The sequence below is a fragment of the Tachyglossus aculeatus genome (assembly GCF_015852505.1).
Source record: "Tachyglossus aculeatus isolate mTacAcu1 chromosome 12 unlocalized genomic scaffold, mTacAcu1.pri SUPER_6_unloc_1, whole genome shotgun sequence".
Classification (NCBI taxonomy): Eukaryota; Metazoa; Chordata; class Mammalia; order Monotremata; family Tachyglossidae; genus Tachyglossus; species Tachyglossus aculeatus.
In genome coordinates this window covers 11,027,800-11,054,996 of record NW_024044828.1, presented here as the reverse complement: position 1 = coordinate 11,054,996, position 27,197 = coordinate 11,027,800, and the positions used below count along the sequence as shown (strand labels likewise).

Below are 27,197 nucleotides of genomic sequence, written 5' to 3'. Positions count from 1 at the left end.
ATACGATTGATTGATTGATTGATTGATTGATAAATGACATTATTATTAGTAGTAGTATGTTTTGTTGTCTGTCTCCCCCTTTTAGACTATGAGCCCACTGTTGGGTAGGGACGGTCTCTGTATGTTGCCAACTTGGACTTCCCAAGCGCTTAGTCCAGTGCTCTGCACACAGTAAGCGCTCAATAAATACGATTGATTGATTGATTGATTGAGGGCCACTTTGCTTTTTCTCCCGATCCTGCCCGTTCGGGTGGAGGAGGCCCCGCTGCGCGGGGCGGCGTGGCCGCTAGGGGGCGGCAGAGGGCGGAGGCGCCGTTTCCAGGCGGGGCTCGTGCCGTTGCCGGGGGGGGGAGGCGCGGCTATCGTCGCGCGCGTCGCACTTCCGGCGGAAGTGAAGGGGGCGGCGGCCGTCGGGGAGCCGGAAGTGGCGGTTGCCAGGGGACGGCGGCCATGGACGTCCTCAGGGCCGAGATCGTGAGGAAACGGCAGCTCCTGCTCGACAAGAACCTGCTCCCGGTGAGCCGCCCCGGCGACCACGGCCTGCCCCGAAGCCTCTACTAATAACGATGGCGTCTGTTGAGCGCTTACTATGTGCAGAGCACTGTTCTAAGCGCTGGGGGGGGGATGCAATTAGATCAAGTTGGCCCACACGGGGCTCGCAGTCTTCATCCCCATTTTACAGATGAGGGAACTGAGGCTCAGGGAAGTGACTTGCCCAAGGTCACACAGCAGACACGGGGCGGAGCCGGGTCTACTACGACTGCTAACGCCGGCGTTTGGCCCGGCACTGTACTGAGCGCCGGGGTGGGGGGGCTCACGGCCTCCATCCCCATTCTGCAGAGGAGGAAACTGAGGCACAGAGCATAACAGTTGTGGTATTAGTGGTTGTGGTATTACATATCTATTCTGTGTTGTTAGTATGTTTGGTTTTGTTCTCCGTCTCCCCCTTTTAGACTGGGAGCCCACTGGTGGGTAGGGACTGTCTCGATATGTTGCCGACTTGTACTTCATCATCATCATCATCATCATCAATCGTATTTATTGGGCGCTTACTATGTGCAGAGCACTGGACTAAGCGCTTGGGAAGTACAAATTGGCAACACAGAGAGACAGTCCCTACCCACCAGTGGGCTCACAGTCTAAAAGGGGGAGACGGAGAACAAAACCAAACATACCAACAAAATAAAATAAATAGGATAGATATGTACAAGCAAAATAAATAAATAAATAGAGTAGTAAATATGTACAGCCATATATCCATATGTACAGGTGCTGTGGGGAAGGGAAGGAGGTAAGATGGGGGGGATGGAGAGGGGGACGAGGGGGAGGGGAAGGAAGGGGCTCAGTCTGGGAAGGCCTCCTGGAGGAGGTGAGCTCTCAGCAGGGCCTTGAAGGGCCAAGCGCTTAGTACAGTGCTCTGCACACAGCGAACAATCAATCGTATTGAGCGCTTACTGTGTGCAGAGCACTGTAGTAATAAATACGATTGATTGATTTGTTAAGCGTTTACTTTTGTAAGCGCTGGGGGAGATACGAGGTCCCCCTGTATATATGTTTGTACATATTTATTACTTTATTTTACTTGTACATATCTATTCTGTTTATTTTATTTTGTTAGTATGTTTGGTTTTGTTGTCCGTCTCCCCCTTTTAGACTGGGAGCCCACTGGTGGGTAGGGACTGTCTCTATATGTTGCCAACTTGGACTTCCCAAGCGCTTAGTACAGTGCTCTGCACACAGTAAGCGCTCAATCAATCAATCATCAATCAATCAATCATATTGAGCGCTTACTGTGTGCAGAGCACTGTACTAATAAATACGATTGATTGATTTGTTAAGCGTTTACTTTTGTAAGCGCTGGGGGAGATACGAGGTCCCCCTGTATATATGTTTGTAGGAATTTATTACTATATTTATTTTACTTGTACATATCTGTTCTGTTTATTTTATTTTGTTAGTATGTTTGGTTTTGTTCTCTGTCTCCCCCTTTTAGTCTGGGAGCCCACTGGTGGGTAGGGACTGTCTCTGTGTGTTGGCAACTTGTACTTCCCAAGCGCTTAGTACAGTGGTCTGCACACAGTAAGCGCTCAATCAATCAATCAATCAATCATATTGAGTGCTTACTGTGTGCAGAGCACTGTACTAATAAATACGATTGATTGATTGATTTGTTAAGCATTTACTGTTGTAAGCGCTGGGGGAGATACGAGGTCCCCCTGTATATACGTGTATGTGTTTGTACATATTTATTACTCTATTTATTTATTGATTTTACTTGTACATATCTATTCTATTTATTTTATTTTGTTAGTATGTTTGGTTTTGTTCTCCGTCTCCCCCTTTTAGACTGTGAGCTCACTGGTGGGTAGGGACTGTCTCCATTTGTTGCCAACTTGGACTTCCCAAGCGCTTAGTACAGTGCTGTGCACACAGTAAGCGCTCAATCAATCAATCGTATTTATTGAGCGCTTACTGTGTGCAGAGCACTGTACTAATAAATACGATTGATTGATTGATTGATTTGTTAAGCGTTTACTGTTGTAAGCGCTGGGGGAGAAATGAGGTCCCCCTGTATATATGTTTGTACATGTTTATTACTCTATTTATTTATTTTACTTGTACATATCTATTCTATTTATTTTATTTTGTTAGCATGTTTGGTTTTGTTCTCCATCTCCCCCTTTTAGACTGTGAGCCCACTGGTGGGTAGGGACTGTCTCTATATGTTGCCAACTTGTACTTCCCACGCGCTTAGTCCAGTGCTCTGCACACAGTAAGCGCTCAGTAAATATGATTGATTGATTTGTTAAGCGTTTACTGTTGTAAGCGCTGGGGGAGATACGAGGTCCCCCTGTATATATGTATATATGTTTGTACATATTTATTACTCTATTTATTTTACTCGTACCTATCTATTCTATTTATTTTATTTTGTTAGTATGTTTGGTTTTGTTCTCTGTCTCCCCCTTTTAGACTGTGAGCCCACTGGTGGGTAGGGATTGTCTCTATATGTTGCCAATTTGTACTTCCCAAGCGCTTAGTACAGTGCTCTGCACACAGTAAGCGCTCAATAAATACGATTGATTGAGGTCATCAGGTTGTCCCACATGGGGCTCACAGTCTTAATCCCCATTTTACAGATGAGGTAGCAGGCCCGGAGAAGTTAAGTGACTTGCCCAAGGTCACACAGCTGAGACTGTGAGCCTGCTGTTGGGTAGGGACCGTCTCTATATGTTGCCAACTTGTACTTCCCAAGCGCTTAGTACAGTGCCCTGCACACAGTAAGCGCTCAATAAATATGATGGAATGAATGAATAAGTGGCGGAGCCGGGGTTACAATTGTAATAATTGGCATTTGTTAAGCGAGTGGCTCAGTAGAAAGAGCACGGGCTTTGGAGTCGGAGGGCACGGGTTCAAATCCCGGCACCGCCAATTGTCAGCTGTGTGACTTTGGGCAAGTCACTTAACTTCTCTGTGCCTCAGTTCCCTCATCTGTAAAATGGGGATTAAGACTGTGAGCCCCACATGGGGCAACCTGATCACCTTGTATCTCCCCAGCGCTTAGAACAGTGCTTTGCACATAGTAAGTGCTTAACAAATACCATCATTGTTATTAATCCCGGACACGCCGCTTGTCGGCTGTGTGACTTTGGGCAAGTCACTTAACATCTCTGTGCCCCAGTTCCCTCATCTGTAAAATGGGGATGGAGACTGAGCCCCACGTGTGACAACCTGATTATCCCGTATCTACCCCAGCGCTTAGAATAGTGCTTGGCACGTAGTAAGCGCTTAACAAATACCGTGGTTGTTGTTATTATGATGTTCCAGGCACTGTACTAAGCGCTGAGGTGGATGACAGCGAATCGGATTGGACGCGGTCCCGGTTTTACCGGGGTTCGCAGTCTCAATCCCCATTTTACAGAGGAGGAAACTGAGGCACAGAGAAGGGAAGTGATTTACCCGAGGTTACATTGCAGACAAGTGGCAGAGCCGGGGTTAGAATAAGAATAATTGTGGTATCTGTTAAGCGCTTACTATGTGTGAGGCACTTTACTAAGCTCTGGGTGGATACAAGCAAATCGGGTTGGCCGCGGTCCCTGTGCCATGTGAGGCTCATAGTCTCAATCCCCATTTTACAGAGGAGGAAACTGAGGCCCAGGGAGTGACTTCCCCGAGGTCCCAGAGTATTATAAGTAAGGGAGAAGCTGGCAAAGAGGAATCGCTTCCCAAAAATGGAGTACCTGCAGCGAGGGGCTGCCACTCTTCACTGGGCAGAACCTAAATGACTGGAAATAGTAAAAATTAAATACGATTCAGCCCGTTAATGCTGCATTAATACTTCACTGCTCAACATCTCAATGTTCTCAGAGCCTCAGTTTATCCAGGCACGTCAGGAGATGCAGAAAGTCAGCAGTAGAAGGGGCAGCACAGGGGTATCTGCAGCAGTGTTTTTCAAGCAGGTACTGTGAGCAGAGCGTTAAACGAAGAGTCCGCAACCATTCGATAGGAGTGGTAGGCTCGGCCCTACCCTGGAGGAGGTTACAGTCAGTCAGTCAGATTTATTGAGCATTTACTTTATTGAGCTTGGGAGAGCTCAACACAACAGTTAGCAGATATATTCCCTGCCCACAATGAGCTCAAATGCTGTGACCCCTGTCATAAGACTATCACCTCTCTCCCCAGCCCTTGGTGATTCTAACAGTTACAAGTTACTCTTACCTCATTCCTAACTTTCTGTCCACCCCAAATATTGGAAATGCATTTCATTCTGCATGTTCTCTTTGCGGGCAGGGATCGTGTCTTCCAACTCTGTTGAATTTTTCCCTCCCAAGCACCAAGTTTGATGCTCAGTAAAGACCATTGATCGAGCGAAAGCCTTTTCCATGTGCTAGTTGAGTTACTGACGGTGCAGAATGAAAGTTTACACTTGCCTGTGTTGGGAAGCTTTGGACTGGCCTCTGTAGGTTTTTCCTCTGGTGATAGAGCATAGAGCCAGGCCTTTCCTCAGAACCGCCTGTCACCCCGCTCCTCGCAAAGGCTTCCCAACGATCTCCGGGTAATGCAGGGCTCTGTCAAGGGGTGGCTCGGGATGTCATTGTCACGGGGCTGCTGCCGGTCCAGCCGCCCGCCGTCACCGTGCAGCAGCACCCCAGGGGCCGCCGGACCTCGGGGACCATTCTAGTACTGACCTTCAGTCTTGTTTCAGTGGTAAATGCGACTCCTAGGTGTTGGTAGACCCCCGTTTTAAAAACATACAGCCATTATGCAGATAATGTGTCATTTCTCCCTAGGTAGAGCCTGGGGTGGGGGTGAGTTATATTGCCCCTGGGTACTGGTGTTAATTTTGCTACCCTGACAAGAGTCTAGTGTGTCATTTGGTCTGTAAACTCTGAGTGAATGTTCAATTACGGGGTGAATCTTCTAGGACTTCTAGACTGAGCCCGTTGTTGGGCAGGGATTGACTCTCTTCATTGCCGAATTGTACTTTCCAAGCGCTTAGTACAGTGCTGTGCACACAGTAAGCGCTCAATAAACACGGTTGAATGAATGAATCTCAGGGACTCTTTTAGCGATGTTGTGACCCTTTGAATTTAAAGATGAATAGGTTAATAATGACAAAAGGAAAAGAGTTGCTCTGTTAACTAAATGAAGATTGTCAAGAACCAACTGTTGGATATTGTAGAAGTTTGTTTATTTTAGTTCAGGCAGGTCTTTTAGGTGGCGGCAAGAAGGAACCTGTTCTCATGAACACCTCTGTTTCCGTGACCCAGAAGTTACGAATTGGCAGGGGCACAAGGGGACCCCAGTCTTTGCAAATCAGTGTAGGAAAATGAATGTGTAGGAAAATGAATCCACTTTGTTAAAAAGAGGAGCCGTTCCTCTCTTAGCTTTATCTCAGTTTGTTGCTAAAATGCAGCAGAATGGAAGGTGCTCTGTTACTGTAGGATGAAACAATCAGTGACAATCAGTGGTACGTATGGAGTGCTTACTAGGTGCAGAGCACTGTGCTAAGCACTTGGGGGAGTGCAATGCAAGAGAGTTAGCATACACGTTCCCTGCCTGCAACGAGCTTACAGTCTAGAGGGGGAGGCAGACATTAATATAAATAAGTAATTTATGATATATAATTTAAAGATACATACATAAATGTTCGGGGATCCCAAAGAAATTAAACTGATGGTTAATTTGTTCTCATAAAATGTATCCCAACTACTTTTATATTTCCTCTTTATGTAGCAAGATAATGCCTGAGCAGCCGTTAGGAATTTAATTCCCAAGCTTAATTGTGTTTGGGATTCAGTTAGAAAATGAACTATTTAAATCGGTAAAATGAAAGAAAGCTAATTAAGTCTGTCAGTTTAGGTCTCTCAAAACTGTAACCAGAGCTGTTTGACTTAGAATGAAGACTAAAGGAGATTTTTATAGGGTTGTTTTTTTCCCGAACTTTGGAATTAAATCACAAATGAGACAAAATCTATGTAAAAGCAGCTTACAGGATTGTTGATTTGTAGTTTCAGATGTTTCCAGAAACTAGTTGGTGCCTGAAATTAAATCAGACCTAAAACACTCATGAATCCTGTAGTAGTCCACAGAGCACTTCTCCTGTCTTGCTATTTTTGGGGAGTTGCTTTCTGTGGGAGGTAAAGGTAACTTTTCCTGGTAGAGATAGCAATAGATGGTATAAAAAACATTCCCTCTTTTTTGTATTGGTTCCCACATTTGAAAACAGAGCTTGTTGAATGAAAGTCCTACTTGCCCAAATGTTCATTTGCAGAACCACAGCTAGCTTGCTTCCTCAATAGTACTAGTATTTAGTGTCTACTCCATGCAGACACTGTACTAAGTGCTGAGAAAGAGTATACAAATGGGAATAAGACACGGACTCCGTCTCTTGAGGGGCTCACGATCCATGAATAAGGTGGAGGAGAAGGCCAGAGGCAGATACATCGGGAACAGTGACACAGTAAAACGCAAAAGTAGCAAAGGGCCAAGGACAAATACACAAAATAAAAACAAAAGTCAGGAGCTGTGATTAGAGAAGCCGAATTTCAGTCTGCTCGTGAATTAGAATCCACCGCTTACCCATAAGCCCGAGAAGCAGCTTCCATGGCCACTCTTGTCCCCGAGGTGGTACGCGGCCTCATGCTGCAGCAGGCCGGGAGCGGCAGTTGGAGCTCATCTGGCCATGGTTGGGCAGGGGTGGCAAGGGCACGCGGGGCATTGAGGCTGTGGTCACTGGATGTCTCACTTGGCTCCGGAGGAGAAGAGGGGCCGAGGAGACCCAGCAGCGGCCTTTATACGTGGCCCGGTGCATGCAGAACATGCTAGGGGTGGGAGTTCAGTCGGTCAGGGGTGCACAGGGCTGCCAAAGCGTGGTCCCCAGCCCCAAACCGATTCCGTGGCTGTGTGGAGGCAGCTTACCAGCCGTTCCCCCATATAGGACAGCAGGGGTCCGGGAAGAGGTGAGAAGCAGTGTGGCCTGTTCGAAAGAACACAGGCCTAGGAGTTAGGAGTTCGAGTCCAGACTCTGCCACGTGTCTGCTGTGTGACCTTGGGTATGTCACTTCACTTCTCTGGGCCTCAGTTCCCTCGTCTGCAAATGGGGATCTTCATTCAGTCGTATTTGAGGACAGTGCTCATGTCTTCTCTCTTGAAGCTGTTTCCTTTTCTTTTCTAGGAAAGTAAAAAATATTTCAAACGCAGTGAGTTAGCCAGAAAGGAAGAGGAGGCATATTTTGAAAGATGCGGCTACAAGGTACAGATCACCACTTTAACTAATATGTGTGTTACGATGTGTATTTCTAAGTTTCGCTAATATTGTTCAAATGACAATAAACTGTGTTCTCTGTTCAATTTGTCAATGTTATACATTAGCCTGTAAATGAGAAGCCAACTGAAGAGGTATGAGTTTTTACTTTTTTGAAAAGCCCTTTTTTTAAAATGCAGGAAAGACATGCATGATATTTGGCAATGAACATTATGTTATGGTTTGGCTTTTATTGTGGACAGCATGAAATGGCTTGAGGTCAAAGCTTGGATTTTTCTTTTTGTGCTTTTTTTTTCTGTAGACATGGCCACTGGATCTGATACCGCCCCATCCTCATCTCCACCATTCTGAAATTAAACCAAAAAAAATAAAGCACACATAAAGGAAAATATTCAGACTGTTACCTTTGAGAACATGCCAATGGTTTCAGCCCCGCTTTTTCCTTATTATTAAACAGATGCTTTTCAAAGCCCTGAATCCTATTTTTGAATTTGAATAGGTAATGACAAATACTACAATTATTATAATTATTACTGTTAATAATAATTATAATAAATCTGTTTTCCCATAAAGGGTCTATCATGAATAATAGTGCTACCCAGAATTTGTCTGCTTTTATTTAATAAGGCAAAACATTTCAAAAACTACTTAGTTCTTTGGATAGGAAATGTAATGTTAAACTCTGGGCATTTTTGAAACAAGTGAGTTATCTGGAAGCTTTTATATCTCCTAGCAGCATGAAACAAATTATCCCTAAATTTTATTTTGTTGACAACATGTTAGGTTTTTATTGGGAGGGGTAAAGGTTATGGAGTAGAGGGGTCAGGCTGAAATTGTTTTAGAAAATATAAGGTTGAATCTGATCCCGCCAGCACTATTCCTGTTAAAGGAAGAAAGCATTTGTTGAAAAAATCTGAGTCTTCTTGAACATTAGATAGAATGCAGGGTTTTTTAGTTCCCCAGACATTGACCTAAAAATGCACATCATTTTGCAGCTAGTAGTTTGATGAGATTTCTAGGAAACCAGGCCTTTGCATCATTGTTTAATTGGGAAAGAAGTATGCTAAATGTTTCGACTGGAAGCAGGTGAAATAGTCACAATATGTATCTGCACCTAGCCTAGTTTATTAGTGTATTGGGGAGAAGGCATCTAACTAGCACTAACATTTTAGGGATTTTTTTGAAAGGCAGTCTGGGTTCCTCAGCACGCTTTGGAGTTGCTTGCCCCAAATTTTAACAATTAGGCTTATGCATTCAAGCAGCACTGCCTCTGTAAACCCAAGTAGCAACCCATCAATCAATCAGTATTATTTACTGAGTGCTTACTATGTGCAGACCACTGTATTAAACCCCTGGGAGAGTAATAATCATAATAATGATAATTTTGGTATTTGTTAAGCCCTTAATACGTGGTAGGTACTGTACTAAGAGCTGGAATGGATACAAGCAAATCTGGTTGGCCTAGTCCCTGTCCCACATGGGATTCACAGTCTTCATCCCCATTTTACAGATGAGGTAACAGAGAAGTTGTGTGACTTGACCTGCCCCTCCCCTCAGACTCCCTCTTTCTGTAGACCCCATCTTCCTCAGTTCTGGTGCCCCTGCCCCTGCTACATAAACTAGGAAGAGATGTTGGTGGGGGTGTTTCTGTGCAAAGTGTAGCAGGCGTGAAGGTGTGTCACTGTGTTTACTTGAGGATGCATGAAGGGCGAAGATAACCTGAGAACTAGAGAAGAGGAATCTTATTATCAACCTAGCCCAATCATTGAACAAGTCGTTTTGCTAGAACGGGATCCTATTTCTGGTAGGAGTTTTTGAAAACTCAGTGTGGCAAAAATTTCCAGCATCAGTGTTTTGATCTCCTTTAGCCTTAATGTGATCAATTTTTTTAAAATGCCAACACAATCCTCAGGCTGGGCTGTTAATGGGTGTTTGTTCTTCTTGACATTTTTCAGCAGCCTCCTAGCTCCCCAAATTTGTTCCTTTTTGGCTTCATGGTGAGATAGGAAAACCCCCACAATTGCAGTTGCGTTTTTAAGAGGCAGATGCTTTTGCTTTGCTGAGACTGTACTGTCTTAAGTGATGGGTAAGTGGTTTTCTTGCTCCAAGAGAAAGCACTGAAGCAAAATAACTACTGGAAAGATGCTGCTTGTGACTTTTAAGACCTGCTGACAGAATGGCTGAGATCTCTTCCCTAGAGCTGACACTTTATAAAAGATACGCAGTTGTGGCCTAAAGAGATTTAGTTTTCATGAACCTAGGGCTGCTTAGTTTTTATCTCTCCCCTTCCCTTGTCCCCTCACTCTCTCCCCCAACCCTCCATCAAAAAGCAAGTTTATCTTTTCTCAGTTAATATTACTGGACTCCCTTTTTAGTTGCTCTGCACTTTCAGGCTTAGCCTGCTGAAGTTTGAAAGCGGGTTTTCCAAGCAAGATCATTAGCACTCATCTAAACGTAAACTAAAATGAGCTGAAAACTGTGTTCATCTATTTTGTTACATAAAGTTTAACAACACAGGCTAGCCATGTCTTTCAAAGTGAATACAGGGTCCTTGGAATTTCTTCTCAAATCCCTGAACATGTATTTCTGTTGCTCTTGCTCTTCCACCCCGCACAAGTGTGGCACATTAGACATTGATTAGCTGATGATTAGGCGGTAGCAAGATCCAGTTTGGTTTTTTTTTCAAGTGATTGCATAGATTCTCCAACACTTATTTTTAAGTAGCAGTATTAATTTTTCAGTGTCTGTTCCAAAAGGAAATAATTTTAATCTAGTTAAACTTTGCTTGCAGTGTGAAAATGCAAAAAAAAAAAGAGGAAAATAAATTCTGTTCAGTGTGTCCAAGTTTAAGACGTTTTTACATTTTTTTTGATTTTGGAAGCCAGTCATGGATCACGTATGAGTTGTGAATCCTGACTACCTTTGTGATTTTTTCAGTTTGTACCTGTATAGCTTTTTAAGCTGAAGCATGTACATTTCTTTTACTCTTCTCCTCCCTTTAGAGGAGCATTGAGAGAAACCTCAAATATTTATGTAAGAATGTTTTCATTTCCATGAAAATGTAAAATGATATAAAATACTACAGAGTATTATTGTTGTAAACTGGCCTTCATCTTTCCTGATTTTTTTTTTAACCTCTGCATAGGTGCTGCCAAAAGAAGAAGAACAAAAGCCATTAACATCATCCAATCCAGTATTAGAACTCGAACTGGCAGAAGAAAAATTACCCATGACTCTTTCTAGACAGGAGGTAAGATGACCTGTGTGTTTACAATAATTTACATAAATCTCTTGTTCCAGACATGTGTGTTGGAGGCACTACAACTTTCTGCCGTACTTGACAAACATATTTTTTTTAAATATGGTATTTGTTAAGCTCTTACTATGTGCCAGACACTGTACTAAGCGCTGGGGTAGATGCAAGATAATCAGTTACCTCATCTGTAAAATGGGGATTAAAGTTATGAGCCTTTTGTGGGACAGGGACTGTGTCTAAAACCGATTATCTTTCATTCATTCATTCAATCGTATTGAGTGCTTACTGTGTGCAGAGCACTGTACTAAGCGCTTAGGAAGTACACGTTGGCAACATATGGAGATGGTCCCTACCCAGCAGCGGGCTCACAGTCTTGTATCTACCCCAGCACTTAACAAGTACCATTAAAATAAAATGCTTAGCCACCATGATTTCCTTTCTTTTCCACCTCATCGTATGGGGTTAGTTTTTGTATTTTTTTGTTTTGCTTTTTTTCTGAGCCATTAATATAATACTAAATCCCCCTACTCCCACAACATTGCCTTCTATGAAGTTTTTTTTTCACCTTGTCATTTTCCCTGCGACAAAGGCACAGCTCTGGGAAACAGCAGTCCCAGGTGAGCCGCCAAAGCCGGGCCATCCTTGGGAAAGGTTTTTGGCTGGAGAACTATCGAGGGACTTCCACAACACGGCTGGGCCCAGCAGGAACCCTGAAAATTTGCTGGCCACCTTGGCCGCCAAAGACTGTGGCAACTGCAAAGGCACCTAATTGCCTGTTGGGAAATGCACCACGGCTCAGTTTTGGCATTCGGGGGGGCGGCTGGGGATCCTTTTGGCCGGAAACGGGTCCGGCGTGAAAGAAAACCTTGGTTTGCCTTTGGCAGCGGGCTGCCCCCCTGCCCATCTTTCATTTATTCAATCGTATTGAGTGCTTACTGTGTGCAGAGCACTGTACTAAGCACTTGGGAAGTACAAGTTGGCAACATATAGAGACAGTCCCTACCCAACAGCAGGCTCACAGTCTAGAAGGGGGAGACAGACAACAAAACAAAACATATTAACAAAATAAAATAAATAGAATAGTAAATATGTACAAGTAAAATATAGTGATAAATCTGTACAAGCATATATACAGGTGCTGTGGGGAGGGCTGCTTCCTTGTTGCAATCTGTGCCTTAGTGGGAGAGTGGTTGACAGGGAAAAGAGCGGGCAAATAAGGATCCGTTCATAGGGATGGAAGACCTAGCTACCAGTATCCTGTGAACCAGGTGGGCGTTTTGATCAGCTGAGCTTTGGGCTCCACCTGCCATTAGCTGAAGTGTCCGGCCCTTTTGTCTTGTCTCATTCTTGTCAGGGAGGTCATCTTGAGCCCTGCCAGCCCTAAACAAGGTGAGTGGTGTGGGAATGGGTTTTTTTTAATGATATTTAAGCATCTATTATGTGCCAGGCACTGCACTAAGCGCTGTGGTAGATACAAGCTGATCAGGCCAGACACGGTTCCCTGTCCCACATGGGGCTCATAGTCTCAATTCCCGTTTTACAGATGAGGTCACTGAGGCACAGAGAAGTGAAATGACATGCCCAAGGTCACACAGCAGACAAGTGCCAGGGCCGGGGTTTAAATCCACGACTGTCTGAGTCCCCGACCCGTGCTCTATTCCCCAGTCAGCGTGTTGGCGGAGCTGGCAAACCCATTTCCCAGACCCGGGGAGGAGGAAGGAGGAAGGAACAACTTTCTCCTCCGACCCCGTGCCTGCAACAGGGAAAGCAGGGGAATTTTAGGACCGGTGAGGTGTCTCAGCCAACCCAAGTGGGCCCAATGCTGCTTTTCACTTCCTTTCCCCCTGCTCCTGCCTTGCTGCCTGGCTAGAGTCGAACTCAAAACTTCGCCATGGCAGCCAAGAGTGCTCCATTAGGATGGAACACATCGGACTGTGAGTAAAAATGTATCTTGTTCCGCATGGCCAACCGCCAAATAACTTCAAGATATAGGTGAGCTCAGTGATGCTGGGTCTGCCTTGTTGAGTTCACCAGTGGTGATTTGGGAGATGCTTCATTTAGAGCAAAGCCGCGTCCCCGCTGGACTTCCATTGTAAAGCAAAGAAAAATCGGTTGCTTTGACTTGAAAGTTTTGCTCTTTCACAATGTCACTTAAGCACTTCACTGGATTTGTTTACTTTTTGCAGGTGATTAGAAGGTTGAGAGAAAGAGGAGAACCTGTCAGATTGTTCGGAGAAACCGATTACGATGCATTTCAGCGCTTGAGGAAGATAGAAATTCTGACACCGGAGGTTAACAAGGTAAGCTGAGAAACAAAAACAAAGTAAATGATAATGTTCTGCTTAATACACTTGTAATTTTGGTTTTAAGAAATTGGTTTTTAGAGCAGTGAAAGGATCTAAAATGCTGCAAAACTGGAATAGGAAGAATGGTTTGTGGTCCAGCGTGTGTAACCCTTAGGTGCTTTTTAATGTGCTCCCTCTTAAATCACAGGCACTGATTAGCCTTTCTAGTTCGTTTGGAAATAGCATTTACATTTGAAAAGCAACCCCTCGTCGGCAGGGAAATAAGGTTATTCAGTCATCGAGGAAAATGGCAGAGGAGGGATGTGGGCCACTTTTTTCACTAGTCTCTTGAGCAAAGCCTGGTCACTGCTGGTAAGCAGGACTATGAAGCAAACCGACGACTTCCAGGTCCTCTAATAAAAAGAATAGTAATCATAATTGTGGTATTTGATCACCTTGTAACCTCCCCAGCGCTTAGTACAGTGCTTTGCACATAGTAAGCGCTTAATAAATGCCATCAATATTATTATTATTTAAGGGCTTACTTTGTGCCAAGCACTGTGATAAGTGTTGGGGTAGATAGAAGATAACTAGGTCAGACCCAACCCCCATGTCCCTGTGAGTCCATGGGGCTCAAAATCTAAGGTGGGAAGGAGCACGGGGATCGAATCGCCATTTTAAAAAAAGACTTCCTCATGGTTTCCCAGGAGGCAAGTGGCAGAGTCAGGATTAGGAACCAGGTTCTCTGACTCCCAGGCAGTGTCAGAGTGGAGGTGTGAATATTGGCAGAAGAGCACCAGGTCGTCACGTTCCTAGATGCTTGTCGTGGAGCTCAGGTCCTCTTCTGCTTTGGGGAGTTTAGGTGATAGATTGTGAAATGGAACCAGAGCTCACCCTCAGATTTGACTCTGCCGCGCCGTCCTGGCAGCCCAGAGCTGAGCCCGGAAGACTGGAACCAAGCTAGGCCCGTTTTGTAGAAGAGCAGTGTCGGTGGGAAATAAATGTGAAAAGAGGCAAGGAATGTGAAGAGTACAAAGTAGACCTGGGCTGTGACAGCAAAGTCTCCTCAGACTGTCTTAAACATTGAATCAGAGGATAACTTGTAATTCATCTTTGCTCTGATTTAGGTTTCCAACCCACCTCCCTACAGAGTGTGACCCTCCTTTTGACCCATGGAAAATCCATCCTAATCCAGATATGCAATTAAAACTTCCTTGGGATTAGTGATGTTAGCCATTGAAACCAATTGGATTCTTATTTAACTATCCTTCAGGCCCTCACTTAGTGTTTCAGGCTCCAACTCTGGCTTTGTGGAGAGAAATCGCTCAGTTTTTCCAAAATGAATTTTTCACTCCGCTTTTTGGATGGAACTTCATTAGGGAATTAGGGAACATTCCTCCCACAGTGTGCATTTAGCTGCGGTAGACTGCGATGTTGGAAGAGATGATTCTATAACCAGGGGTTCTTCAACAATATAACCCCCACATTGTAGGAGAATGGAATGTACCAGAGTTGATTATATAATAAACTCTGGGAAAAAATAAAAATTAATGTTTAACCTGTCCGGCGGTGAACCTTTTAGCATTATTATAGCTGTTTTCTTTCCTTTCCCAGGGTTTGAGGAATGATTTAAAGGCAGCTTTGGATAAGATTGACCAACAGTACCTCAATGAAATTGTGGGTGGTCAGGAGCCAGGGGAGGAAGACTCACAGAATGACTTGAAAGTCCATGAGGAAAACACCACCATTGAAGAGTTAGAGGTAATCTTGATAAAAGCAGTCTGGTGTCAGTAAATCACATCATCCTGGAAGCTCCATCCCCAGGGTCTTTCTGTAGAGCACTGTATCAGATGCTTAGGGAGCACATAATAGAAGCAAAAGTCTTGGTTGTCAAAGGAAAGGGGCCTTGCTTTTAATCCTGTAATGATTTTCCAGTTCTTAGACGTATCAGTCAGTCATACTTATTGAGCGCTTACTGCGTGCAGATTACTGCACTAAGCGTTTGGGAGAGTACAGTGTAACACACAGTCTCTTCCCACAATGAACTTACTGTCTAGAGGTGAGACAGACATTAATATGAATCTGTATATTATAGATATGTATATATATACTTAAGTGCTGAGGGACTGGTGGGGTTGTGAATTGAGAGCAAGTTAAGGCAACTAATGGAGTAATCAAGTATAAGATAGGATTTTAATTTAGCTGTAGTAACCCCTTGTGAATCTTGCAGTGTGTAATGATGACATGGCAGTTGAAATGACTAATCCTCCGTTTCCACCCATCACAGAATTTGACTGAATCGATCCGAGTCCTGAAATAAATTGTTTTTGTTTGACTTCTTTTTCCAGTTGATTTTGTTGTAAGTTTAGGGGACAAGAAGTTTTCTTTTCTACTTGTCCAAACATTTCATCAGCTATCGGAAGAAAACTAGAACGGTATCGGGTATATAAAATGAAAGTGCCTCTGCTATCCACAATTTATACTTCATTATTTTTGGCAGTGACTGAAAATAAAAGGCCATTTTTTCTTTTTTTTTTAAATCCTCAGGCACTAGGAGAGTCTTTAGGAAAAGGTGATGATCATAAAGACATGGACATCATAACAAAATTCCTCAAGGTAATATAGTTTATAAAAGATGACTGACTCTTGGGTGTCCCATCTTTGGACAATCCAGAGTATAAAGTCTATGGAACGGTTAGGCTCTAGACCAAAGAGATTGTCAGTCATTAGCATTTATTGAACACCTATTATGTATAGAGTGCTGTGCTAGTAGTAGTACTTGTAATAGTATTAAGCACCTGGTGTGTGCAAAGCACTGTGCTAAGGGCTGGGGAAAAAAGTAAACAAAATATGGAAAGCAGCCTATCTTAGTGGAATTAGTCTGGGCCTTGGAGTCAGAGGACTTGTCTTCTAAACTTGGCTATGCCACTTGCCTGTTGTATGATCTTGGGCAACTGACTTGACTTCTCGATGCCTCAGTTTGCTCATAAACAGTATACAGTATAATGAACTTAATCCTGTTGTAAGGGACTGTAAAAGTCCACATTTTTCTTGCCTTTCAAGTGCCCAATTAACAAATTTTACAATAACAAGTTGTAAAAGACCAAGCGAGACACCTCCTAGGAAACCTCAACGAAATAGTCACGGTAATTAGGTAGGTGTATAATGATTCTTGAAGTGCCAAAATGTGAGGAAGTTTGCCGAGTAAGCTCAGATGCCTTGTATATTAGAAATAACATAAAGATAGAGCCCTTAGTCACTTATCAAGAGGAAACCTCTTTCACCAACAATATCTGTTAAACTCTTTGTCGCTGAAATAATAGTATTTTGTATCTACCCCGGCGGTTAATAGTGCTTGGCGCATAGTAAGCACTTAATAGCACAATTATTATTTTTACAACCTTTCATCTATAAGCCCTCGTGGTATGAAACCACTAGGTGGTGATATGATCTAACTCTCCCCTTCTCTGCAGTTTCTTCTCGGAGTTTGGGCCAAGGATTTGAATGCCAGAGAAGATTATGTAAAACGGAGTGTGCAGGGCAAACTAAACAGTGCCACCCAAAAGCAGACTGAATCTTATCTGAGACCACTCTTCAGAAAACTACGGAAAAGGGTGAGGAATCTGGAAATGTACCGTTCCTTACTTACTAAAGCCGTACAGGATCTTTTCTGTTCCAGAACCTATTCAGTCCCTCCTCCCCCACCCCCTGGCAAAAGGTGGGGATTTATTTTTAATTTACAAAATTATCTGTTAACTTTCCAGACTCTTCCTGCAGACATCAAAGAATCAATAACAGACATCATTAAATTCATGTTACAAAGGGAATATGTGAAGGTACGTTTCATGACGCGTATTGGAACCTGGATGTTGTTTGAAAGCATGCACCAAAGCAATTCCTGTTAGTTGGAATTCCTCAGGGAAAGTGTCTGGGAGCCAAAAAGATATAAAATAACTGTCTCACATCAGGTACAAGGATGGTAGGGAATTGTTCATTCTTCTGAATTTGGTTCTGATTCTTGGATTTCAGATCAGAGCTGAGTTCCTGCTGTGTCTTTCAGAGAATGAGGGTAGTTTGTGTCAAGATTCTTAAAGTCTGAGAACTTGAAGTGTTTGTTGTTTGTTAAAGGCCATGGGTGTCCTTTGGAGTTAAGGCATGTCATTCTTGCTCATTTTCACTTGGGGCACAATTTAACCTTTGATTATAATAATAATAATAGTTTTTATTTTGTGTAAACTTGACCTTTTCCCACCAAATGTCTCTCCCCTTTTCCCTGTTGCTAGTTTTCAAAGATATGGTGACAATGTGAGTGAACTTAAAAAATAAAAAGGGAAATGTAGTAGCCCATTTAGGCAGGTTTGTGTGGACGTTTGGCGAAACTGTTTGTTGACATTTCCCATCAGTTGATTTTCAAAGTTGAAATTGCTCATGTAAGGACTTGCGGTAAAACGCTGAGCTGTCAAGAGGCACCTATTCCCTTCTATCTTATTGAACATATCTGTTAAGTCCCACTAAATGTGTTTTAACTTCAAATGGAAAAGGTAAACTACTTCTCTAGGTGATTCCCTTCCAGTGTGCCCAGGTGGAGCCAGTTTATGTGCATTTGTCAGCTGTATAGCTCTGTCCCCCAGGTGTTTGATAAGGTACTTATAATGCAAGCTAATTTAGGGGCTTGGTTGGACCTGCTTTCCCAAGACTGTCAGGGTCTTTTTTAAGACACACTTGCTGTCACTGATGATTTTCCCACAGTCACTTAGCTTGGGTTACAGAAAGAATTGATTTCTGTCTCCTCTTCTTAAAAATATATATAACTGTGTAGAAAAATATACATATCTCTGTTGTTTTAAAAGAGGGGGTTTGAGAGTCCAAAGGGAAGCTAATTCATCCTCCAGAAATTTTACTCTGGAGCTCAGCTTTGATCTTTGTTTACACATCTGTTCGGGTTCCTGCCCACAGAACACCCACAGTTTTCAGTCGAAATTCCATCCAGGGAACAGTTACAGCTACAGGTTGGGTTACAGACCCCTAATCGGATTCTTTCTCCATGAACAACCTCTGTTTGAAGAGAGGGGCTTCAGGGCACTTGAGAGGGAGTCTAATCAGTACATTCAATTAGCCCTAGTTCCACACCCACAAAGACCATCAGAGAGATAATCGGTTTAAAAATGCAAACACAGGTTTTATTTTTTCCACTGAAATTTGCAGTCATGGCAAAGTCCCTCATTCCCTTACTTGGTCTGCGAATTTGGGAAAAATAATGTTTTCTCCTTGTTCTGGGAAGACATGGGGCTTTGAGAGCATCTGTTTAAATTGGTGTGAGGTTGAAAGTGTCCTCACAATGATTTATAACATTCTCATCTCTTCTGGAACTCTGTGCAGGCTAACGATGCCTATCTTCAGATGGCCATTGGAAATGCTCCCTGGCCCATAGGGGTCACCATGGTTGGTATCCATGCTAGAACTGGCCGGGAAAAGATTTTTTCCAAGCACGTCGCCCATGTTCTCAATGATGAGACGCAACGGAAATATATTCAGGTAGGAGGCTGAACTGGATTGAGGGATACGATTTTGTGTTTGAGGCTGAGATCTTTTAAAATATGTGAGGTTCAGAGATGCAAGAGAAATGCTGCCACATGTAGAAAATATGGGTTATGTCATAAATGTTGCTTTTTCCAAGTATTATCCCATAGAGTTCTTTTCTTCCTCCCCATCTTTTTTCAATTGACATAGTCTTTGGGGCATATAGCATTGGGTGTTGATCTAACATTAAAAAGAAATCATTCAAATTAATTTTAAATAAGCATAGTATAAATGTAATAAATGTCTTAAAAGTCCCACTTTATAAAAAGTAGTTTGAGCCACTTGGGGAAAGAATATATTGCATCCCCTTTTCATTATTTATGAGACTGAAGTTTTCGTGAGTTTTGCAAAATGACCAAATTGAACCTCAAAATTGCATTGCAGCACAGCTGTTCAAGCCATCTCATCCCATAACTTTGTCCTCTGAGGTATTAATCTTTTTTTTATTAAACTTAGGTGAACTCTAAAAAATGTGTTTGTTTTTTTTTAACTTCCCAGGACAAATGGCATGTTTTCGTTAAGGAAAACTTGATTTTCCATGCTTCTGGAAAGTTGTCTAGAAAATCTTAGTGGTCCACTCTCAATTTCCTCAGGGAATGCAGGTGTGGCTGATGAGTGGGTGACTGATGAGCACATCTGCACTGTTTACAGTGCAGACCCTTGCTAGACTGCTGCACTTTTTTCGCGCCTGGCACAGTTTTCTTTTTTTCCTTTTGTTGATATATTCTTCTTGAAGTCTGTGTTGTGTGTGTCACCTGCTGTCTGATTCTTCCCTGCCACCCTGCCCTGGCTTCTGCCTGGCTTCCAACTGCCTACTTTGCCACAACATTTGAGGTTTTGTTTCATTGCCTCCTTCCAGCATTTCTTCTCACCCTCTTTTCTGTAGTGACTTGAGTTCAGCTCACTCTTTTGGGTAGCCCACTGTCTCTTCTCCCCCTCCCAGATTTTCCACTTTATATGCTGACTGTGGTGAGTGTTTTAATAATGATAATAATATTTGTGGTATTTGTTAAGTGGCTTCTATGTACCAAGAACTGTACCAAGCACTGGGGTAGATACAAGATAATCCAGGCCAGGCACCGTCCCTGTCCCACATAGGGCTCGCTGTCTACGGGGGAGGGAAAACAGGCATTGAATCCCCATTTTACAGTTGGGGAAAACGAGGCACAAAGCAGTGAAGTGACTTGCCCAAGGTCACACAAAAGGCAAGTGGCAGAGCCAGGATTAGAAGCCAGGTTTCCTGACTCCCAACCCATGCTCTTTGTATTAGGCCTTGCCTCACTCCCACATTTCAGCCTCCCTGGCATATATCTCTCCAGACCCCTTTGGCGAGGCTCATTTCATTTTGCACAAGCAGAGCAGGCTTCTGGATGGCAGGGTCAAGGTGGACATCCCACTTTCAGGCTGAGGGGACGGTTCCTCCTGGGAAGTACGAGGACAATGGCAGATGCCCTCGTAGTCACAGTGATAACTCAGCCAAAGTGGTTCTGACCGGGCCTGAACATTTTAGCTGATGGGCTCAACCAGGTTCTGTATTCTAATTGATGTCCTTGTAATAATCCTGGTGTTTATTAATACAGTGCTTTGCCCAGTCTTACTTAGTATTAGTCACAGTTATTAATAATACCCCGAGAGCTAAAGCTCCTCCCCTCTTTTATATTATTCTTGGGACTTTTCCCCTCCATTTACGGGGATAATTGAGAATTGACTATAGTGATCAGATGGGCTTGATTAGAGTGATTAAATAGTCTTGGTAAAGTATAAGATGTATTGAGAACAAATTCAATGAGACAATTCTGCTGTTTTTGAGAGAGGCTGTTTTAATCTCGCAAATGTGTAAACCCTGGGCAGAAATCGATCCGCGTGTTCTTTCCCTTCAAAAATGTAACCTCACTAAGAGGGATTTCTGATGGCTGTAGCTGGAAGGAAGCCATTCTTGGTACAAATCTAGTGCTAGTTTTAAATGGAGGGTGAGATTTTTAGGTGCTTTGTTCTTGCAGCCAACAAAGTTTTCTTGGCCAAAATGTCTAGATGAGAATTTTGAGCAGAGCCAATATTTCTAGAGTACAGCAGCCCCTGTAGTAGTAGTAGCAGCAGTAACAGTATTTACCAACTCCACTGTAACTCTTCTAAGCACTTTTCACAGTGCTCCTCACAGACTAAGCACTCAGTAACTGTGTCCAGAGCATCACACCGGGTGATTTAAGAATGAGTATCACCTGGGCCACTCACTTCTTCCGACCCCCCTCCCCCCCCATGCCCCACTTATTGGCCATTTCTTGCTTCATTGGACATTTGGGAGAGTGCAGGTGGAGAGGAGGAGAAAGAAACTCCTGCCTAATTCTACCTTCTGCCAAGTCCTGTCTTCTGCCATTCTCAGATTTTAAGTTGTTCAAGTCATTTGTGACAAGGCTCTCCCATCTACGCAGAAGGCTCTAGCCATCGTTTCTGTACGTGCCGTCCGCTGTTAACTTGATGCTCTGACTGTGTGTCACAATCAGAAATGAGGTGAGGGCTCAGCCCCCCAGATCCTAAAAGAACACACTGGGGATCATACGTGAGTTCAGTTAAGCTCCATTACAGAGTAGGGGCCCTGGGGCCTGAAGAAACCGGCTCTCCGATCACCAGGTTCCCAGGGGCTTTGGGGCTTGAGGCCTCGGAGCCAGAAGAAAGAGAAATAGGAAGCATAAAGCCAAGCAGGGAGGGTGGGTGACCTTTTTCACTGAGCCCCCAGCCAGATTCCTTCCCCTGGCTGATTTCTAGGGTCCGAGTGAGGACTGAAAAAGGAAGAGAGCAGCTGGTCTGTAGAGCCCCAGAGGGCCCTCAGCTTCTTCTGAAACTTTTCACAAAGTTATGGTCTATGAGCCCGCTGCTGTATCACAGGGATCCACTGAACAGCAGCATTGATCAGCCCACACAGTTCCCCCACCCCCTGAAGATATTCTTGGAGCCGCTGGAATGAAGTTGGCCATTTTTGCTTCTCCTGGCTTTAATTGCTTCTTGCCTTGGGCATTTTAATGACCACATACTGCTTATTTGTTCACTGCTTCCTTCTGGGAAGTGATTAACTATTGGAATAGAAGCATGTTCACCTGCAGAAGATGGGGGCGGCTTTCCATTGAATAATCCAAACTGGGACCGGGATTTCCTGTGTCCCAGGCTATCGATTTTCTTGTAAATGGAAGTAAAAATTTTCCAGAATGTGCTCTGGCATTACATATGGTTCTGGAGATTTTGCTTTAGCAGCTGTGTGGAAATACCTGTACCTACCTTCTCCCCAGGAGGCTCAGCACCCAGGGAAGTTTCTCAAATGGCTGTTTCATCCCCCAAAAAGCTGGATTGGCTCATTTAAATCGAGGTCAGGGCAGAAGAATTTGATATTAGCAGCGTTCAGGGCTGAAATATTCCCTGCAGCTCACTCTGGGGAATCCTATAATTTGTGCCTAGAGGAGATGTAGGTTTTAGGGGTTGAATCTTCCATGGGCCTGTTCTGACAAATCCGAGAGGCAAATGATTAGTTGAACATCATGTATTGACTTTGTTCCTTAAAGTCACGTCCAAAGTCAGGTAAACAGCTACACCCAGGTGATTTCCTTTTTAGCTCTTAGATGTTAAGGATGGTATTCTCACTAGTACCTGGCATTGCGTGCATGTTGGCAGTCAGTGTCTTACTCCCCTTAAGATCCACACCTCCAAAAGTAAGCATTATGTCCCGTCAAAGGGTAAGCCGTCTCCCTTTCAATGTCCTCCTGTGCCAAGGAGCGGGGGCACATACATTATTGAAGACTGGTCCTTAAACTTTGCTTTGCTTCCATCCCTTAGCTAGTGTTACCTCAGTGAAAGAACATCGGAAGATTAGTGGTGATAGATAAAACACTAGCCGGGATAAACTGGGAAAATGGGGGACTCCTGTCAAAAGATGTAGGCTCCTCAGTTAACAGTTGGAGGAAAGGGGAAATGGGAATACAGTGAATGATGGAGTGTGTGTGTGTGCGCGCGCGCGCGCGTGTGCGTGTGTGCGCACGTGCACACGCACCCTCAGCCCACCACATTATTTGAGGTATAAGTATCTTTATGACTAGTGATCCAGGATACTGCAACTACTCCCTCTCTCCCTCTTCCTTTCTCTCTCCCTCTCTCACTATTTAAGTAGAAATTAAAGATGACAGTGTCCTAATACCTAGAATTTCATGTATTTCTGGGAAGCAGCATGGCCTAGTGGAAATTTGTTCCCAAATTGTACTTTCCAAGTGCTTAGTACAGTTCTCTGCACACAGTAAGCGCTCAATAAATACGATTGAATGAATAAATGAATGAAAGAGCCCAGGCTTGGGAGTCAGAGGAATTGAGTTCTCATCCCAGCTCTGCCACCTGTCTTTTGTGTGACCTTCGGCAAGTCACTTAACATCTTTTTGCCGTAGGTACCTCATGTGCAGAATGGATTCAATACTTGTCTCGCTCTGACTTAGTGAGTCCCATGTGGGTCAGGAACTGTGTCCAGCGTGATTATCATGTATCTACCCCTTAGCACAGTGCCTGGCACATAGTGAACAGTGCTCTGCACACAGTAAGTGCTCAATAAACACAATTGAATGAATGAATAGTGAACACTTCAAAAACCTTAAAAAAAGTCATCTTCATTGGCCAAAAAAGGCAATATGTAGGCATTTTTACCCAGAAGATTCCTCCAGAGTTTCACTCCATGAAATTTTTTAATGATGCCAGAAATCTGTGTTCCTGGTATAATATGTAAGTTTGTTATGGGCGGAGAGCATGTCTGCTAATTCTGCTAATTCTGTACTCTCCCAAGTGCTTAGTACAGTGCTCTGCACATAGTAAGCACTCAATAAATACCACTGATTGATATTATTGATTGGTACCTTATGTAGAATTTGAAGCAACTTGATTGGTGAAATACCGTATCTTTCAAGTTAGACTGAAGCATTGGAAGATTCAAGCCAATGATCTGGGCTTGTATTACATTCTTAGCCTGTGCTAAAAATCACTGAGTTTACTTGGTATTTTGAAGAAACTACCTATAGCATTCACTGAGCTGATTACCTTTCTGGGGTAATTCCAATTTGCCTGAAATGTTCAGTAGCATGTAGTTAACAGTAGCAGTCCCCAACCTAAGTGATTTGGGGACAGATTTTCAAACTGTGAAATGTTTTAATAGTGTAAGCCAACCCCCCTAGATTGTACGTTTCTTGAGGGCAGGGATCCTGTCTATCAGCTGTATTGCAGTGTACTCTCCAAGTGCTTAGCACAGTACTCTACCCCTAGTAAGTGCTCAGTAAACACTGTTAATTGATCCTGTATTCTTCCTAAAGAGAACAAGCCCTTCAGGACTCTATTTCCTAATAGAGAGCTTCACCCCCAGCTGATTTAAATTACATTATTTCTTTTTTACTCTAGACTGTAAGCATGTCGTGGGCAGGGAACGGGTCTACTACAGTGCTGTTGTACTCTCCCAAGTGCATAGTACAGTGCTCTGCACACAGTAAACACTCAGTAAATACCATTGGTGCGTAATAATGCTTTTGCCGTATTTGCTGCTGTCTAAAGCTGTCGTTTCATATGGGAGTTCATTCATTCATTCATTCATTGTCGTATTTATTGAGCGCTTACTGTGTGCAGAGCACTGTACTAAGCGCTTGGGAAGTACAAGTTGGCAACGTATAGAGACGGTCCGTACCCAACAGTGGGCTTCTCTTTCCTGGCTTCTCGTCTTTCTTCATACCTATTCCTTCAGGGGTCTAAGGATGCCAAGTTAGTGATAGCACTCTCCTCTCCATGACTACCGATTGAGTTCTGTAAACATAGGATTAAGGTTTCACTGTAGGGGAAGCTGGATTCTAGGAAGGACATATGCTCTCTCCTCAAGTAGTTTGCAGAAAGAATAGTGGAGAATGAGGATTTGAGTCAAATGAATTGTGCCAAATTCCCTTTTCGGCCATTGTGCTCCATGGAAAAACCTCTCTCTTAGGAGATGTTAGAAGACAATTGGAAACAAAATAGAAATTCCTTGGGATCCCCCTAAATCAAATCTGGCCATTCTTAGAATTGAGACAGAACTGTAAAGTAAAATATTTGAAAACAGGTTTTTATCATGAGATACTATATATCTTAATATCTTAAAATATATCATGTGTATGTATCAATACATACACACACACACACACACACACACACACACACACACACGATACATATTTACATATATCTTGGTTGATCAGTGTATATAGACGCCTAGCAAGGAAAAGCAGTATAGGAAATTAAGAAAGTGTTTCAGAAGTCTTTCACTTTGAGTGAGGGAGTTCCACAGTTCTTTAAATTCTAGAAGTTTTAAGGATGTTTTTTGATCCAGCTAACCTTTGGGACATAAAGTAGTTAACACAGCACCACATACCTCAACCCTCCACTGCTTAAAAATGCTCCCAAAGAATGATTACTTTTGAGCTCAGGAGGGAACAACTGGGTTGGTAGTGACTTTTAAAAATTGGGGGGAAAATTTAAGCCTTTCAGGTAAGAACTTAAGTGCTGAGCGTTGCTTTTTGAGTTCTACACATCTGTCTTAGTCCAGTGGCAGCTTGTATTTCATGAAAGACGCTTTTGTTCCAGATCAGGAAAATGCCATTTCATGGTGTTTGGATTCTTGTCTTTAATTTTGGCTTGATTGTTTAACTTTTTTTTCTTTCTTGTTCTCTCTCTCTCTCTCTCTCTGTCTCTTTTTTAACTTTGTAGGGGTTGAAGAGGTTAATGACCATTTGCCAGAAACACTTTTCAACTGACCCATCAAAATGTGTGGAATACAATGCACTATGAGCTCTCTTTATGTACATTCAGAATGTAAATAACTGTTCTCCAAAACCAGACACATGGGCCATGGACTACTTGGAATCCTGACCAGGAACAAGAGGGGGCATCAGAAAGTTGGGGTTTTTTTCTGGCCTCCAATTTCTATACTTCATTACATTTGTTTTCAGAACTGAATAGGTTTTTTTCTTCAATCAGATCCTATAATGAACAGTAGTTTGGGGCCTTGTTTTCATTTTAAATAGTCATGAAATCAGGAACTAAAGATTATTTACCTACACTGTAGATGGCTTGCAACAGTCACTTAAGGGTTTTCATTGGACTCATTCCCGTTGATGTGGAAGTTGTGAGTAGATGATTAGAAGGAAGCATTTGAGGTTGGATTGTAATTATTTCTGTAAAAATATAACCTTCATGTTGTCTTTAATGTGGCATCATAGGAAAGATGTCAATTGAAAATACAGACTGTATTGGGTGAAACTGTGTTTGAAATCTTTCAATGCATGTGCTTTTTTCTTAGTTTCCAGAGAAGATTTTTTGGTTAATATTCTGACCCAAAATTTAAGAGTTTGGGTTGTCCGGCCTAAACTCTTGTTTGCCAGATGTGGGCTCATGCATTTTTGGGTGGGCGGGGGCAGGCAGCCTGCACTGGACAAGTTGGACTCTTAAGGCAAGAGAAAGCTTGTAGGTGAATGTCAAAGAAAACGAGTGGTCTGAGGCTGCCCAGCCTAGACTGAAGAGGGGCTCGGCAGAGACCCTGTAAGTAGTCCGTTCCCCCACCCCCTGCCCCCAGCCTCCTGAGGGGTTCCAGCTGTGAAACTTGAGAGCTAGAGTCTTCAACCAGGCAGCCCTGGACCCCCAATGGAAACAGCCAGCCTGGAGACCAGGCCAGGGCAGCAGGAACGAACGTGGGGGCTTGTAAGGACCGAGCGAAGATTAAAGTAGCAGAAACAAAAAGCAAGACGGCCCCTGGGAGGGACGGCCCCAGTCTGGGGATGGTGGGGCACGGGGCGGGGGAGGGGGCTGTCATCAGGAGAAAGGAGGCTTCTGAAGGCCCAGTGATTAGTAACAGAACTGAGTGATTGGCTCTGCGCTTTCTGAACCCTTGGGAAAATTTGGCAGCCTAGGAAATGTTGATTTATAACATCCCAGCTTGCTCTTATTTTTAGGCCTCTCCTCTCCGGCGACTTCCTGATCCGCCAGAGCTCTTTAGACCGACCTCGGGGTTGAACTCAGGAGATGCGGAGCCGTGACTCTCTCTATTTGAGAGATGGTTTTCAGTGAACGGTGCAGTAAGTAAACAGGCTGGGAAAGATTTAAGCCCGGGCTTCCCGGCTTTGGTGGGCTGAGTTCTTCTTGGGATTGGATTGGCCCTGTCTCCCCTCCCCAACGGGGCCTACCTTCCAAACCCCGGGGAAGGCTGGACACCAGGTGTCTCCTCCTGAAGCCACTGGGATGGGTTGTGCTCTTCATTTAGTGTGAGGGGCTTGCA

At 43.6% G+C, this 27,197-nt stretch overlaps 1 protein-coding gene across 3 annotated transcripts; it reads left to right on the top strand.

The window, feature by feature from the left end:
• Positions 1–441: 441 nt before the first annotated feature.
• PRPF18 (pre-mRNA processing factor 18) lies at positions 442–26,197 on the top strand. Of its 3 annotated transcripts, none has more exons than XM_038741219.1 (11): positions 442–516; positions 7,679–7,756; positions 7,876–7,902; positions 10,914–11,018; positions 13,211–13,324; positions 14,924–15,070; positions 15,857–15,925; positions 16,783–16,923; positions 17,074–17,145; positions 18,689–18,844; positions 25,634–26,197. In XM_038741219.1, exons 1-11 carry the CDS (start codon positions 451–453, stop codon positions 25,712–25,714), a joined length of 1,056 nt encoding a protein of 351 aa, XP_038597147.1. In that variant the 5' UTR covers positions 442–450; the 3' UTR covers positions 25,715–26,197. The 3 variants fall into 3 exon arrangements, with proteins under 3 accessions (XP_038597147.1, XP_038597149.1, XP_038597148.1); XM_038741221.1 differs by lacking the exon at positions 25,634–26,197 and adding an exon at positions 19,274–19,344; XM_038741220.1 differs by lacking the exon at positions 7,876–7,902 and having other exon boundaries at positions 25,634–25,867.
• Positions 26,198–27,197: the final 1,000 nt, after the last annotated feature.

Excerpts from the sequence above, each read along its gene's own strand:
- PRPF18 (XM_038741219.1), top strand. The coding sequence starts at position 451 with ATGGACGTCCTCAGGGCCGAGATCGTGAGGAAACGGCAGCTCCTGCTC. Across the intron at positions 11,019-13,210 it reads TGACTCTTTCTAGACAGGAG|GTGATTAGAAGGTTGAGAGA; the intron begins GTAAGATGACCT and ends TACTTTTTGCAG. Across the intron at positions 15,071-15,856 it reads CCACCATTGAAGAGTTAGAG|GCACTAGGAGAGTCTTTAGG; the intron begins GTAATCTTGATA and ends TTAAATCCTCAG.